The sequence below is a fragment of the Halichoerus grypus genome, chromosome 14 (genome assembly GCF_964656455.1).
Source record: "Halichoerus grypus chromosome 14, mHalGry1.hap1.1, whole genome shotgun sequence".
Taxonomy (NCBI): Eukaryota; Metazoa; Chordata; class Mammalia; order Carnivora; family Phocidae; genus Halichoerus; species Halichoerus grypus.
In genome coordinates this window covers 15,063,615-15,081,577 of record NC_135725.1, presented here as the reverse complement: position 1 = coordinate 15,081,577, position 17,963 = coordinate 15,063,615, and the positions used below count along the sequence as shown (strand labels likewise).

The 17,963-nt window shown below is 36.5% G+C and overlaps 1 protein-coding gene across 1 annotated transcript; it reads right to left on the bottom strand.

Annotated features, from left to right (window-relative positions):
• Positions 1 to 345: 345 nt before the first annotated feature.
• On the bottom strand, positions 346 to 16,991 carry ANXA1 (annexin A1). The gene is made up of 13 exons (XM_036077749.2): positions 16,832 to 16,991; positions 10,147 to 10,226; positions 9,948 to 10,056; positions 9,330 to 9,424; positions 8,361 to 8,474; positions 7,833 to 7,923; positions 7,515 to 7,594; positions 7,268 to 7,324; positions 5,396 to 5,489; positions 4,435 to 4,530; positions 3,066 to 3,124; positions 1,581 to 1,703; positions 346 to 692 (listed from the first exon to the last, which is right to left on the bottom strand). The coding sequence occupies exons 2-13, from the start codon at positions 10,210 to 10,212 to the stop codon at positions 639 to 641; spliced, it is 1,038 nt and encodes a 345-aa protein (XP_035933642.1). The 5' UTR covers positions 10,213 to 10,226; positions 16,832 to 16,991; the 3' UTR covers positions 346 to 638.
• Positions 16,992 to 17,963: the final 972 nt, after the last annotated feature.

The following is a 17,963-nucleotide window of genomic DNA, read 5'->3' as shown; positions in this document are numbered from 1 at the left end:
TAAAAAAAGAGAAATTTTCATGGCTGTTATCATTTCATCTTCACACTGGTTTGTGAAACATAGCAGAATGTTCAATTGTTACAATGCTGATGCAATAAATCCATTATTACTCAGACATGCTTTCAATTATCTGCACCCAGATGATAAAATGTAAGGAGTCCATTTTCCAACTCTGTGAATATTTTTTAATTTATTAATAATTTTAATATGCAAAATCTGTTTCATTAAATGACTATAATTTAGGATTCAAGCTCCTTTCCCTTGATATAGTTAAACCACTGCATTGCACACACACACACACACACACACACACACAATCAGAACAGAAGAACCGATGACGCACAATTGTCCTGCAAAATCATTTTATTTTCTACTGCACAAACATCTTTCTCAGGTAATGTTACTAGAACAGCCTGTTTATGAGGCTTTTATAGTTTGGGATAAATAATAGTTTTTAAAAAAACTTCTATTTTATGGAGTTGTGATATAAAAATGATTTATAGGCTATATTTTTCAAAAAGCATTTAGCTAGACTGTAATCCTGCTGAGAAAACTTTCCTGTTTAAGTCTATGACATGGAATGAAAAGATATGATTAAAAGTCTTCTGATCAAGAAACTTGCAATCATCAAAGGAATGTTAGTCTCCACAGAGAGCCACCAGGATTTTTTCATAATCTCCCTTGGTTTCGTCCTGTTGGTTAAGAAATAAGAGTATGCTTAATGCTACCTGAAACCATAATCAACATAAGGTATTTTTAATTATAGAAGAATTATGTATTTGTAGATTCACAGGTGTAGAACATATATCACAGTATGTAAACTCTAGGATCTTTTATAATAATATCATTTATTTAAGTAATACAATTAATATAGCAGATAACTGATATTTGTTAATCGATTATTATATAAAAAGCAAGAGCTTTCAAGATTCAGATTATATTGATTATGTTATATATTAGAACTATTATTTTCCAAGAACTAAATGTCACACAGAATTGAGTGAACTTAACACAGTATGATTTCATATCATAGTGAGGGCTATCTGACTCACTCACCAGGGAGAAAGTGATAAGCCTGTGATTTTCTCACCTTTTCTTGGTAGATTTAGTTATCCAGTATAAGTGACAACTTAACTTGAATTAGTGATCTATCTTTCAGTCTTTCAATAAGTTTAAAACCCTTGTCTTTTTATTTTTAACATTATATTGAAAAATTTAAACATGCATGTTTTACATTTTACATATAACAAAATTAAGAAAGCTTAGAATAATAAGTTTCTAATCTCTGATCAATATTCATTGCAAAATAAATCACTATATCTCCCTACTAAAATATTTTGGTTGCTAACTTTATGTATGGGAAACTAAATATTTCCATGGCTACTGAAAATTTGTGTTGTTTTTCAGTAGAGAACTCACTAGTCCAGTGAAAGTTCAATTTACTTATAAATTACGTATCCTAATATAACAAATTAATCTTACATCTAAAATCTACAGGTACATAAGTCAGATTTTCTCTTTGGAGAAGTTGCAAAAAGACTGCCATTTGTGGAGGTGGCATTATGAAAATCACAACATACCAGGATGGCTTGGCAGAGAGAGACACCATACAACTTCTGGTAGCATGCTTTGATGTCATTCATGTCAATTTCAGAACGGGAAACCATAATTCTGATCAATGTCTTATGACGAGTTCCAGAACCCTGTTTAAAGCAAATGATGGTAAATGTCATATTCAGAGCATACTCTTAATAAAGCAGGTATAGGTTTGAATGTGAAGCTCTTTTGTTCATTCATTAAAACACACACACACACACACACACATGCACTTGACATAGGTGGAAATAAAATGGCAGGAACCCAACTGCTGCATCCGCTGTATGGAAGAGCTTTTACAAACGCCTCATTGGTCTTCCACCATCCAGTCTTTCCTAGGTCTAAACTATTCAAAAATTACAAAAAACGTGAACCTTCTAAATTGCAAATCTGATCATTGAATCCATCTATTTAAAACCCTCCATGGTCTTTGGTTGCTTTTAGGAAGAAAATGAATCATTTTATCAGGGTTTACAATGTCTGTCTAATTCCACACCCTCTTCTTCCACTCTGCACCATCCCTCTCATGACATTTATTATCTTGAAAGAGTCATGCTAACTCTTTCCCTGGACCAACTTTATCCCTCCAACTCTGCTCTCACCTGGCTAATTCCTCTTCAAATATCTTAGTCTTAGTTTAGCAGACCGCAAGTCTACATTGATTCCTCCTGCTCTTCTACCATACTAGGTATTCATCCTTACCCACCCAGATAATTACCCCCCTAGATAGCAAGCATGAGGTCCGGGACTCTACTGCCTACCACATGGTGGCGCAATGCCTATCATTTTATCATTTCAGAAGGACTCTTCCTATTAATTGAAGGGTTAGATCTCTCTCCCTCCCCCCGCCTTTTCCCTTGAGACCTCCTTATTTTGGAGTTGCAAAGGAAAAAAAAATACAACCTAATAACTTTTCACAATACCTGTATACCGGCGGCATCCCGACGCATGCTAGAGAATAAAGTTCAAGTGAAGTGGCTGAAGTGGGATTGCAAATCTATCTCCATAACACCTTCCACTTCCGTATTAAAATGACATTTTAAAATCTTAGAATGAAATATGAATCCAGGGCATGGATGACAGAATAATAAAAAAGGCAAGTGAAACTTAGAAAGGAGGAAATTATAAAACCCACAACCTTAGCGGAAGTAGGTTACTAAAATCACGCATTAAAAGAAAAAGTACAGAACCTTTCTCTGCTGACTCAGGTTTTATGCAAACAATGAGTAAACCACAAATTACTGACAAGCTCACCTGACTACCTTACCTGGAAAAAAAACTACAACAAATCTGACAGAATTTTATTCCAATAAGTATGTGTATTGCTTCTTGCATTACATGGAACAGTGGTTCTTTTTAATGGGAAGATATGAAAATGAGTGTGGCTTGCAAACAATATGAAGTTTTCTGTTTTTCTCTCCACAAACAATAATTTCACCCCTCATCAAAGCATAAAAATAGAATGTTACCTTCATGGCCTGATGAAGCTTCTCGGCAAAGAACATCGGTTTGCTTGTGGCACACTTCACTGCAAGACAGGCACACTTTAGCGGACATATTTACCATACGAGAAGAAAGACACGTGTGAAAGTTTTACCAGAAAGACTCCTTTCTCCACTGCTGTTCCTCATCCCCCACTTAATAGGGGATATTTGGCCTATAAAAAGCTTTCTGTAGATGGTGGTCTTGAGGAATCTTTTCCCTAACAACATCACTATCTCCTCTGTCTTAAATCCACTCAACAGCAACTTCAGTTCATGGTATTCTAGAGTATCCTCTTCTTGGAAATGGGGAAACTGGCAGGTGTTAAAGGTCATGTGGGCATACAGTAAATACTTTTTTTCGTGTCATAATAAGAATTTTTTTTTCAAATGAAATAGGACTTGCCTTCGATATAAGGCAACTGCCAGATAAAACACTAATAGACGCATTCATTATAATATTCTCTACCTTGCTCCTCAAAGTGTGATCGATGGACCAAACGTATTGGCACAAACTTGGAGCTTGTTAGGAATGCAGAATCCAAAGGCCGCACTACAGACCTGCTGAATCAGAATCTGCATTTTCACGAGATTTCCAGGGGCTTTATGAGCACAGTCACTGGTTTAGAACATAGGTTCCCGGGTTCTTGGAATAGCATGGGAGACCTTTAAAGGCTTTTTCTTCTAAAGACCTTTCCAGAAGCCCCTGGAGACCTACTGAGCTAATTCCTCTGGACTTGTCTAAGATGACTCAATCAGCAAGTGACAGACCAGGATCTGACTCTGCATTTATTTATTTCCAAACCCCATGTTCTTAATGATCACTCTGACTTTCCCCCAAGCCATGCCCAGCCTGGTGCATCACTTGGCATAAGTAAATGCTCGGAAAGTATTTCCCATCTGTCCATCTTTTTGAAGAATTGTTATTTTATTATAATATTATAAATATCATACTGCATATTTAAATATTATATTAAACATATTATTTAATATAATATTTTAATGTAATTATTAAGATGGCCATTATATACCTTTAGCTAAATATTTATAGTCATTATCTTCCACGTTGCCTCTATATAAAACATAAGTTTATTATATCTTAGCTTTTGGGGTCTTTTTCATTTTTATTTTTTTTATTTATTTATTTTTAAGGAGGCTTCACACCCAGCATGGAGCCCAACCCAGGGCTTGAACTCACGACCCTGAGACTAAGACCTGAGGTGAGATCAAGAGTCAGGAGCTTATCCAACTGAGCCACCCAGGTGCCCCTGTTTTTTGTTGTTGCTGTTGTTTTTAACTGTGGGACAGCATCAACCGTTTCAAGTTAGAAAAGCCTTCCCCTTCCATGACTACATACCGATAGCCGTGAGGCATTTCTCAATGTCACCTTTCATCTCCAGGTCCAGAACTTTGTTCATGTCGTGCTTACTGTACTTGCTGTACTTCTGAAACACTGAACATTAAATTTAAACTAAGAGAGGTACAAAGCATCCTATTCTTTAGCAAACTAGCAAAAGCAGGGGAACTGACGCAAAGCATTCTTTTGAATGACTGAATTTCAAAACACACATTTTAAAGCTAATTATTCAACTGGGCGTATTTTGGATACTTCATCTTCTCCTAGGAATGTAACTCATGTGGCTATTTCAGTACTCCTGTATATTTCGGGGAAGTTTTCGCAAGTGTTGACATTTATTAGAACTGGCATGTGATTGACAGCCGTGACACTCACTACATCAGAGCTAAATGCCATACCGAATGGATCTTCCCTTATATAAAGATCTGTGGAGTAGATGTCTCTTATTTTTATCCTTAAAAATCAGAAGGTGCTATTATAAGATAATGAACTTCAAGTAATCATTAGGACTTCCCCCTTTGCCTTGGCTTCCAAAAGGTTCAGAGCGAAATCTAGGGCTCGAAGGACAGAACTCTTGTTTCTTTTGGTTTGGGAGCATCTCTATGCTTTTTTTTTTTTTTTCCACTTAGTCCTGAGTTTAATGTTTTTCTTCATTGTAATTTCATTCTGTTGTATGTGTATATTTTGTCACACCTATTCCAAATATTTTGGGGGAGTAGAAATCGTCAAGATAATTAAGTGGTGTTCTGCCTGCCAAAGTCACAAAGGGTGTTTCAAATATGATAAAATGGTGGCTGTACAAAGTTGGACAAATGCACAAATAGCAGTAAAGGGTCAGGAGCACTATATTCACTTGGTATGAGAGTGACACTGATTAAGGCTTCTCTCTTTCCTTTCTTTTATTTGTCCTCAAAAAAAGTGCGTCTACTATAAACAGTTTTCAGGAATTTTTTTTTCTTACCTTGGCGAAGATGGGGATAGGTTCTGGTGGTAAGGATGGTAATGAACACATTCACATCTGTCCCTTTTCTCCTTTCTCCTGCTTCATATAAAGCCTATCAAGAAACACAAACATAGGGGCGCCTGGGTGGCTGAGTGTCTGCCTTTGGCTCAGGTCATGAATCCAGGGTCCTGGGATGGAGCCCTGCATCAATCCCCGCTGCTCACTGAGCCCCCTGCTTCTCCCTCTCCCTCTGCCAGTCCCCCTGCTTGTGCTATCTTCTCTCTCAAATAAATAGATAAATGAAACCTTTGAAAAAAAGAAACATAAACATTTGACTATCTGCTGACTTGCTACTTTCACAAGAATGTTAGATCTCTTCAAAGATTTTCTAGGCATCTGCTTTGTGTCCAATTCAATCATAGTAGGCAATGCTAAGAATGCAAGTTCCTTAAAGATAGGGACCTTAGTTTGTCAAGTATCTTCCACAGTATGTCTCAAGGCACCTTGCAAACAGTAAACTGAATATATTTTTGCAGAATAAATATTTGCTGGATTAAATTGCTTTCAGATTATGCTCTATATCATGGCAACTCCATGGAACTCTCTAAAAACTTTTTTTTTACTCTTAATTGTTCAGAGTAACTATCAGCAAGTGGTACTAATACATCGATAATACAAACATAACCTAGATCTTGAATTTTGATATTAAAATTTCTGGATTCAGAATTCTGACTCTGCAACTTAGCTGCTCTATACTCTTAGATAAACAATTTAACCTTATGAAACTGCCAACTTTCCTCTTTTGTAGCTAGAAAAGGTAATCCTTGCCTTATTATCACAAGCATGCTCTGTTAACTTTGAAATGTTAATTGCCATCATCCTCCTGGGCCACACTAATCCATGTAGCTGCCATAAATATACATCTGACAGCCCTGATAGTCTTAAAATAGAAAGCAAATTCAGAAATGTCACAAGCAAGTAAGAATCATTTTTTATTATGGGCAATTAGTCAAATACTAACTTTTTTTTTATATGCTTGCACAATTTCTATTAAAATGGCCAAACTTCTGATGGACATAAGTTATTTTGGACTTTTCAAGCAAACATCTGGTGTATATACATTTTTTCAACAAAAAGTTAATGAGTACCTTTTATGTGAAAGATAATGTACTGGTATTATGAAGGGAGTGGGTATGGACACATAAGTTTCTCTCCTATTAACTCACTGTGATGAATTTATAGACGTAATACTATCCCGTGAGGAAAGCATATGCAAATAATAGTCGGTGTTTTTTTTTAACAAATTCCAGGCCCTAAAATGGCACAATTTTTCTAATGTTGCCAAGGGACTGGTATATAAATAACCAACAACCTCACTGAAACTATGTGTGTCAATATACTTGAAAGTATATAAAAACGTTAATTATAATTTTTATAATTATAATATCATTACTATAACGTCTTTACAATATAAACTTACGGCTATAAACCACTCCATTGTTCACTGTTAAATGAATGTTTGATGCGCTTACTCTTTCCACTTAACTTAAAAAATTATTTTTCCCTTTCTTATACATAGTAAGATAAAAATTCAGAGTTTTCTCAACAAAACAATTCTTAAGAATGACAAATCAAATTCTCATTCTTTTCTTTCCATCCTTTCCCACTTTGTAAATAATGAAATCTTTTAAAAACATAAAGACCACATTTTTCTCTCTTGAGCTATTCAAGTACAGGACGGGTGTGCATCGTTCAGGGAATGAACGTTAGGGGCCATTGGTCTCTCAGAGGATCTTAGATCTGCTTTCACATAAAGGCATCAAGTGGTAACCCCACCTAACACAGGACCTATCTGACATAGGAAAGTCAACTCCAGGAGTATTTGCTTACCCTAGCATCTGAATCAGCCAAGTCGTCATTCAAGCCAAAATCCTCAGATCGGTCACCCTGAAAAAAATCCCATTCTGTGGTAAGTTGTTTTCTAGCATGTAATCACATGATTTGCTTAATTCCCTTAAAATCAGATAAATAATACTTTTTTGAGAAAAAGAGAATCAAGTGCATATTTCGAGAGAGAGGGAATCTCATTTTACTCTTCATAAAGGACGAGGTATGTCCTGAACTAGATGAGGTATACCTTAGCCAGGGAAAGCAGAGCGTTCCGATAATCTCCAGATGTGTCTGAGGTGATATCTTTAGCTAGATCTCTCTTCAGTTCTGAGAAATGAGAAAAGTGTATTTTGCAGTAAACTGGTGATAAATGGGCACCCTAGCAACTTGGGTGCTGTCTGGTAACAGCATGCATGCACCAGACACGTGCCAAACAATGAAGAAATATTTTACTACGCAGACTTTCCAAAGCCCCGTCATTAACATCAACATTCAGTTTTAAGAAATGCGTAATAGATGTAGTTTCCAACTAAGGTAACTTGGACTGTTGGGTATTAAAACGTACCCTCTCTGTAGACTCTGTTAATTTCTCTGATTTCTTTGTTAGTTCTCGATACCAAAATTTCATCCAGAGTGTCTTCATCAGTTCCAAGGCCCTGAATTAAAAAATAAATGTAAGAAAAACTTTGTTCAAGAGCGTCTGCTAGTTTTTGGGTCCCAGAATTCATTCGAATCTAGCATTTAGTAAATTTCCCACAGTATTTAGTAAATATCCACAATATTTAATAATTACAATAAACTCTATTATATTGCTCTAAAAACAAAATGGGTTTAAAGCCATTATTTTGCACAAAGATATAAAAAGTGAGGTATAGGATACATGCAGTGACAGATAATATGAGGAGAATGGAAATAATACAGCTGCTAACATCAACATTTCATTCATTCATTCATTCGTTCATTCATTCATTCATTTTATGCCCGCCGATTGGCATACCCCATACTAGGTGTGAGGCTATAACAAGATGCATAAGCAGACTTGACCTACACAGTCTGTGGAGGAAAGGAATTCTGCTTAAATCAGGTTACTTACCTTCATGGCAGCACGAAGTTCATGAGCATCAAACTGGGCTGGAGTTTTTAATAGAGCCAAAACCACCTCCTCGAGGTGACCAGAAAGGGCTTTCTTCAGAGCTTCATCCAGGGGCTATAACGAAGAGATGAGAGTCAGGGCTTCTAGTAAGTAACATGCTGGGCAATATAGCAATGTGGGGTTACCTAACCTTTAGGTAACCTTACTACTGATTTTTAAATCCAGCCATCTTTTAGAGCTCCTTTCATTCGGATACAAAATACGAGATTTAGAATGTTACCTTCATTTTTTAGATATAGAGTGATTACAATGCAATGTACTGCATTCATTGATAACTTCTGAAAGGATTTCTTTAAGGGTTCTCTTGATCTTTTACAGGGGGAGGGAATCACAAAGCTTAAAACATAGGGGTTTGTATATGGATAGAAACAGAAGTTAGAATGCTTTAAAAATAATGCATTAATAATTTTTCAGCCCTTGGAGTTTGCAGTGCTCAAATAAGCACCGTCATCAGACATTGGCATTAGATCATTTTCTAACTGCACGCCTTAAAAAAATTACCCATTTTTGGTATAAAAAATACAAAGCTTACTTTTAAAGTTGAATTATATGTGTAAACTTTACATTTAGACCTGAAATTGCTGTTTAAATTTCAGCAGACGACACATGTCAATCAGAACATATTCCTTATTGCCAATAGTACCCTTGATATTCGTTATATTCAAATTAAAGACTGGTCTCCATTAGAGAGGTCATCTGCAAAGAACTAAGACAGCTAATGTCTGAAACCAGAAATTTGCTAGTATTGATTACAGTGCAACCAAGTGGATAAACAGTGTAATCCTAGTCTTAGTTGTAAAGGGAACACAGTGTTAGAGACTGAAAAAACTAGGTAACTGTGCCTCAAAATCTGTGTTTAGACGTAAGTGTAATTGAAATTGAATATCTAAATTTCCCACTCCAACCTACCTTCCCTTTTTCCTGGAGATAGGCCGCTTTGATCTGCTGACGCTGTGCATTGTTCCTCTTAGTTAGAATGTCAATGATGGTTGCTTCATCCACACCTGGAAATAAAAGGCCACGAGGCTTTAAAATCAATTTTCTTCATCATCAGTAATGGACATAAAATAATTAATTACCAAGATGTCCCAAATGAAGTTCTAGGAAGCTAAGAAATATAAAATGACAGAAGCCTAGGACATGGAGGCGACATTAAAGGGAAGCACTTCAGATGGCACTCTATCCATTTGAAGGAGAAAGAAAGAGGAAATTGTTCCCGGCCCTCTGTGCTGCAGTGTTTGATCCTGATTGAAACCCTAAATGTGAGCAGAGGTGTTGATTTCAGCATTGAGTTTCTGCTAGAAATGAGCTGGTAAAAATATCAGTCGTCTCAACAGAGATTCTACTGATTTGCCCAAAATTTCCTAAGTGTTGAGAAAGGAAATATATCGTTGTTTGACAAAGAAATCTTTTTTATCTTCAAAATGAAACAGACTTTTTCCACCGCGTATGTCCCTTTTTTGATAGCCATTCAAATGGCCATTGTGAAATGTCCCGGAGGGTTCTGTTTTGGGAAGACGTAATTACCTTTAACTGTTATAGCGTTATGCAACGCAGCAACATCGGAGGATGGATTGAAGCTAGGATAGGGGCTCACTGCTGACCCAGGACCGCCTTTGGATCCTTTCACAGTTTTCTGTGGATAAGAGAGAAATAGAGTCATGTCCACTCACTCTCATTAGTTTTCCGCTATTTAACTAAGTTATTGTATGGTCACTTGACTTACAATGTATTCCTGCTCTTCATTTTCAATAAACCAGGCCTGTTTGAGGAATTCTGATACCATTGCCATTTTTAAAGAAGTATCTGGAAAGAAAACAGGTAGATGCTATTACAAAACACAAACCTACCACACATTTATATCACTCTACTCTCTCGCATACGCAAGACACAGAGTAGCCTTGACCTTACTTTTGGATTAATTTTAGGAGCGTAACAAAATGCTAGATGTAAGCTTTTTACAAGGAGAGTCTTACCCTTGAACAGAAACCCATAGCCTCCACTCAGACACTTGGCTCTTTCTTGGCATATTCAGTCCTAACCTTTAGGGGTCAGATGATTCTACAAGTAAGCATATAGGCTGAAGAGAGGGGTTGGTGATTTATTTTACTGATCTAAATTTATACACCATTCACCATATACCAAGCACTGAGGGTTCAGAAAATATTGAAACATCATCCGTGCCTCAGCTAGTGTGTGCTTCCTGTGGGAAAAGACGAAAGCTAAGGGGTCGTGTGGCTGATCTGAGCCTCTCTTGAAATGAGTCAAGATTAACCTGACAAAAAAGTTAAAGAGAACAAAACAGAGAGAAGGTTGTCATATTTGGGACACGGAAGGAAGTCTACTGAAGCAAAAAATGTTGACAGAAGCCCAATCAAAGAAGTCTAAATGTATCTCCAAAGCTTTAGGAAAACATGAATGGATTTCTAAAAAGAGAGCAGCATGATTCCTTTTATATTTCAGAAAGATCACTCATCCTATATCATAGAGAATGGCTAAGAGATGGGCAAGATGAAAGATTAGAGACTGCTTAGTAGGCCTTTAGAGAATCTGCGTAGGATTGGTGAGGGCTTAAAGAAAAGTAATGGCTAGAGAAACAGCATAAAGTTTTACATTTATAAGGTAAAACCATCTGTGGCAGTCTGCTGTCTGTCTCAAAATTCAGATTCAGACTCAAAACGCTAAAGAAGTTTGATAAAGATTCAGAAATACCATCTGAATATGGTATTTCTCCCTCAAATAATTCAGTTTCTTTTTCCATTCCTTAGTATAAAATTATTTCAGCATTTGGAGTAATTGCTATACTCACATTTCTTCCTAGTTGAGCCATCCTAAATACTAGTCCTTCGTGTTCTTCCACCCAACACAAAAAACCCAGATTTTCTGAAGGGTTCTTTGTTCTGACAGGAAGCATCAGGGTGAAATTGCAACATAGGTGCCCCTTTTGGCAAATCCTATCTTGAAATTTTTTGAATTGCTATCATGGTTCAGCAGTATTTTTATTTGATCAACCATGTATATTTTTAAAACCTGAAGCACGTTTAAAACCTCATGCGTTCCCTGTTTTGTGCACAGAAGAAGCTATCAGCGATCCTTTTTGTCTGGGGATTTGTTTTTAGGAGTCCATACTCAAGGTCAATGTAGCTCTCCATACCCTTTGTTTATCCCTCTGGAGACTCTGACCGTGAATACATCTGAAAGAGTCTGGAAGGGTAATCTCAGTAGTTTTAAATTCTTGATACGAAGCTAAATGAATCATGAGGAGTAAAACCCATAACCTGATTCTTCAACAGCATGTTCAGACAAAGTATTTCAGCCACACCTGCTGAAAAATAACCTCAGTTTCGAGTAATGAGATTAAATACGTGAGGGAAATCATATCTAGAGCAGAAACTATCTCCACTTAATTATCATGGGGATTGTTCAAATTACTATTCTGTCATCTGTGAGAAGAACCACTATACTGTGCGTTCATTTAAAGTAATCTCTTCCCCACCCCCCAGCAACTGATAAATTTGAAGTTATTTCCTGCGGTAAAGTCATGATGTACAATTCTGCACGAGGTTTTAGTTCCCATTACAGTCGTAATCTGGTGCAATTGCTGTTGGCATGGGGAGTTTCATTTTCCAATTATTTAATTGGCACATCCAGAGCTTCTAGCAATTTCTGGCAAGGTTTCAGGTATTTGAAATTTCCATTTTTATAATCTCATCTATGCCCTTCATAAAGTAGAAGCCTCAAAATGACTGATGTGATTGGTCACTTAGCAAAGTACTTTTCCATCAGTGAAAGAGGCATTCCAGTATTTCCACTCTTTTGAGTTGGAAACAAAACAAAACAAAAAAACTTCAAGAGAGACCAGAGACTAAGGATATTGTCAAACAGTTTTAAAAATGAATCTCACAACTTCAAAATAAATTTTATGAAAACTTTACTGTGCTTCATTTTTTCACTTCTAAAAAATGCTCACATAATGCATCAATGTCTTTACATAACACAAAACAACAAAAATAAGGGGGTTGAATAATTTATGTGACACAACAGAGTCTATAGAGGAGACAGCTTTGGAACGTATCTTCTGAGTTTTTAGATCTTATAGTCTGAAATAATTTGGATGTTCTAAAAGCACAGTCTGAAAAAGAAAATTAGTCTGAATAGACTATCTCAGAAAAGCAATGAGAGGAAAATAGAATCTCAGTCCAGCCACATAATATCTACCAGCTCTTAGCTTCAAGACACAGGGATAGTGGCAGGATATAAGAAATTGCCCTGAAGGAAAGAGATTTTATCAGGTACTAATAGTTAATTGTTTAATGTCAACTGCATATATTAGTAGAAATCTTTAACAGTTGCAACATACCTTACAAATACCACAGCAAAAGTACTTTGGCCAAAACAAAGGGGGGGAGTGGGGCACCTGGGTGGCTTAATCGGTTAAGCCTCCAACTCTTGATTTCTGCTCCTGTGGTGATTTCAGGGTCAGATCGAGCCTCCATCAGGCTCCACATTGGGCGTGGAGCCTGCTTAAGATTCTCTCTCTCTCTCTCCGCCTCTGTCCCTCCCCCATACACTTCTATCCTTCTGTCCATTCCCCCCGACACCCACAGTGCACACACTCTCTCTCTCTCAAAAAAAAAAAAAAAAAAATTTTTTTTCTTTTTTGGCCAGATTGAATTGCTAAACCATTCTGTCTCTTCAGTAATTACCCTCTGCATGAAAACTAGCATTTTGTACTTGATAAAACCTATTCAATAATTGGAAGGTAACACTTGGCTTAATTATAGATAAATAATGCATACAAAGATATTCTATAGACTGCTACATGTTATACAAATGTCAGATACTATTATTCTTCAGAGAATAATTTGGTCTAGAAAATAGAACTGTACAGTTAAAAAAAATAAAGTAGGTAACCCTATGAATTTACAAAAGATTTTCTTTTTTCTGGTTTTTTTTTTTTTTTAGTTGCAACATTTATAGTAGGTACTTAAGAGTTTATTTTATTAATATACCTTGGCTCACTATATATCTAATCTGGCTACTGATGAGCTCTGAAACCAAGTTTATCTCAGTTCTTAACATCATCTAATTTGAAGATGAAATTGGTCATTTATGGGTTGACCTATATGGAAATTAAGAACATTTCAGAGTTTCATCTAATAAATGATCTGTTTGTGAACATGCACTGCCAACCAATCTCATTTATCTGTGCATAAATATGTAACTTTCTAGAGATGGGTATTTTTTTTGTATATTGTGTTTCAGAAGAGAGCTTTCTTCATCTCAGTCAGCAAGGAATTAAAGAGGGCAAATACGCATAAAAAGTATGCCCAGGATGTTAAGTACAATGCAGGAGCCATGCTTGCTGAACTATAAGATAAAGGTATTCCAGAAATGGTACATTAGTAATTGCACCAGCTCAAAATTTGAGAAACTAAGGCTTGTATCAAAGTTAGTTTCCTGATTTTTCAAAAACTGCACTATTGTTGTGTCCTTGTTTTTTAATATATACAGACAGAAGTAAGCTAGAAGCATAGGGACAGCATATCTGTAGTGTTCCCTCAAATGTCCCAGAAAAAATATAGTGAGAGGGTGGAAGGGGTAAGAGGACAAAACAAATGTGGCATATGAGCAATTGGGGGATCTGGGTATAAAGGATATGGTAATTCTGTGCAATATTCTCGCAACTCTTCTGAAGGATTGAAATTATTACAAAAGTTGGTTGTTGTTTTGTTGTTGTTCATCACAATTTCTATCTCTTGGCCTCATGAAAGACTACTTCTAAGATCTGTGACAGAAGCTGAGTTTTGTGGTGTCTCATGCCTTCCTAGAATGATCTAGAATGATCATATACAGTGATACCAGCAGCAGCCAATCCTTGCAAAGGACAACACCCTTATTCCCATTCTCTACCTGGGAAAAACAGCGTGACTTCCTGGCCGTGTTGTAGACAGAAGTGGCCAGCATCAAGTCATACATAAATCCATGCCTTCCGATTGCATATTCTTTTAAACTAATGACCAAAAGACAGTGAGTGGCAGGGGTGTTATTTTTAATAGCTCACACTTGAGAGTCAAATTCATTAACAGTGAACCCATGGAGACTGGGGCAAGGTTTGCCCAAGTCCTCGGGTGTTTCTTTTTCAGTGATTTAGCCTGTGCTCTCTTTTCCCTTGAATATCTATTTCACAAGTCCTTCCCACACCTACCCGTGTGAGAGAAGGCAATTAGACTATACAACGGCATGACTTATGAAGAACCACCTTATGAAAGGTAGTCTCATGAATATTTTGCTTCTGGGTTTTTGGACAGGGTGTTTCCTTTGCCTGGAATGCTGTTTCTTCCTCCATATTCACTCTCCTATGCCAAACTGTTGCTTCTAAAAGGACTCAGCATAGACCTCTTCATATCCTCTAGAAAACTTTCATTGGTTCAACACTCGGCTGGGTGCTGTCCCAAGGCATCCTCCTTTTCCCCTACACTAGCCCCTACCATTCTGGATTATCACTTTCTGTTGACCTATCTATATTCCCGGAGAGCAGTGCTAGTCCACCGTTATTACGTACCTCCAGTCCCTAGTATTTGCTATGGTAATAAGTGTTATTGAATGGCTAAACAGTGTATCAGTGCTAATTACTTGGGAAACATATCTATACACTTAACGAATATTTTCCCCTAACTATAAGATGTAAAAATAAGAATTGAGGAGTGCTGAGGCCTATTTTGATTCTCTTTAACTGACTGTGTGGCCTCCAGAAAACATTTAACTTCTCCAGGGGTCTTCGTTTGTAAAAACAAGCATGTTGGAATAAACAGTATGTAAAATGCATGAGAGTTCTGAAATGCCTGTCTCAAACTTCAGTTCACGTGGATGGAGGTGGAGAAAATTAGCATAATTAAGGAAGATATTATATATATTTTATCTGTTCTGATCTTCCTGATAAAATTTTATCCTGTGTTAAAGAAAAATGAACTCATTTACTCCAGAAACCACTTTGTGTTTATCACTGAAAAATAATAGTTCCACTGGTTTAGCTATTTAGCTCTGATTTTAAATACCACTCTAGGGTCTAGGGAAGATGAAGAACAACCAACTCAGCAAACTAACATCATACACAGAAATGAACCTTTGCAGATCTTTTGATCGAGAAAGCACTTAATAAGCATGAAACTCTTGAATAATGTTATTATGAACTGTTTTGTCCACACCAATCTGATGTTGGCTAGCTACCTCATGTGGTTGAGCCGGGGGCCAGGGTGGTAACACAACTTCTGGAGAGGAGACCATTTCAGAATTATGAAACCAGCCCTTTACCACATTTGCATCATTTTACAATGTGCCTTCTCTTCCAGCTACCAAAATACATTCCCGGGTGCAGAGGGGAATGTTACTTTTTCAAAGTCCATTTTAGACACAAACAGAGCAAGAAAAAGTACACCTTTCTTCATCAAGCTAGCATTAAAAGTGAGACATCAGGACATTTAATTTAACATTCAAAATGGGCTAAGAGAAAAATTCTTGCTATGAACAATAGCCGGATATATTATGATTCAAATTCTCTCACTTTTGCAAATATATCCAACACCAGTAAAAACTCTGCTTTAGATTTGCTTTGTGCTTTTCTAAGGAATTTTATGGCCATTAGTTCTCATTCACAATCTAGATGCTACTAAGTAGAATAATTTTTGGAGGACCCAATTGGCATCCACAAGAAGAACTCATCGGGCACCACCCAGAAAATATTTCCCTTCCCCTTAAGTTTTCAAAGCAGCACTGGAAAAGCCTGCCTATGACACAGACCACAGCAATAAGAATGTGGCCACACCCTCTTTAAATGAAATATTAATAAGCGGATCCTCTTATTTATTTATGCTTCATGAATAAACATAACGTAATTTCAGTTGTTAATTACAAAGGGCATGATTATCACTATGATGTCTGAATCTATTTGATTTTTACCAAAAAAGAAAATAAAATAGTCCTATTTTGAAACAGTTTCCTGAAATCCACCTCTGGCACTTCTGTTCTTCTGTGCTAGCTGCCCACAAGTATCCACCCTCCATCATGATTTCCATGTAAGACACACAGAGCTCTTGGAAATGTCTGACTCGGTAGGAGGAAAGCACAGTCTTTCCTTTTTTTTTCCATGGTAACTCACCAACAGTACAATAAGCCAGTATTAAGCAAACAGTCCATATGTGTAAAACTCTATTTCTTAACTAAGTAAAATAAAACATTACGATTTTGTGGTTTCCAAACTATAAATACCCAATGTGATTTTACAGAAAGATTTATCAAAACATACGAAATGCAGCCCCCCATAAACCCTGGAGAAGCAGTAACATGTAACATCAGGATGGGGAAAGTTTTGCAAACAATCAAAACTAACTAAAAAGAAAACTAAGACTTACCCTTTTTCCCCCTTCCAAAGCACTAAAGAGAGGTTCTCTTCTGAACGTTTCCCACTAGAAGTGAAGCCTTGTGCTTCTGATTTTATAGTTTGAAAGGGGGCCACACCTAGCAACCAGAAGTTAGTAATTGGCTGCCCTTTGTTTGAAATACGTGGCTCAGCCTTGTCCGAAACAAAGTGAAACAAGTCTTGCAAAACTACTCACTAAATCAAGTCCTAGCTGACAGCACAAAGGCGGAAAAAAAAAAAACCCGGAAGGACAGACTTTTTTTTTTTCTTTTTTCTCTTTAGTTTGCGTTGCTTTTTCCAGAAAAAGTAAAATGCAAAAGATTTTCAAGTATGCAGTACTGTTTACCCCATTCCTGCTACAATGATTAGCACCCTTCTTTAAACAGATTGTAAGATGAAAAATGTATAAACTTCAAAATAAACCCAAGAAAACCCTTTCAGTTTGAATCCAAGCTCCATCACCTATTACTGTGTAACCTTGGGGACATATTTAATTTCCCTGAACCTGTTTCTACTTTTGTAAAATAGGATAATAAAATCCAAGCTGTCTATAAACACTAGAATTCTTGTGACATTTGAGAAATAATGTATTTTTGTAAATTTTAACATCATGCAGTTCTGATTAAGTTTTATTTATATTTTACCAGCATTTTTCCTGCCTTAAAATAAAAGACTTCTTAGGGTACCCGGTGGCTCAGTTGGTTGAGCCTCCGACTCTTGATCTCAGCTCAGGTCCTTGATCTCAGGATTGTGAGTTCAAGCTCTGCATTGGGCTCCTCACTGGGCATGGAGCCTACTTAAAAAAATAAAATAAATAAAATAATAAAATAAGATAAAATAAAAAATAAAATAAAATAAAAAATAAATAAAATAAAATATAAAATAATAAAATAAAAAATACTTCTTGTGCCTGCATATAGCTTGTGGATATAAATAAGAAATATAAAAGAAATAAAGCTCCAGATCGTCCCCAAATTGTAAATGAAGTCAATGCTAGAAATATGATCATTATGACGTTCAAAAAAGGCATTGGCATTCGAAGAAGGCCTATTTACAGTAATTCCTTTATATAGAATCAGTTTTACAGATAGAGATGCATAAATCCTTGACATTCTAGAGTAGTT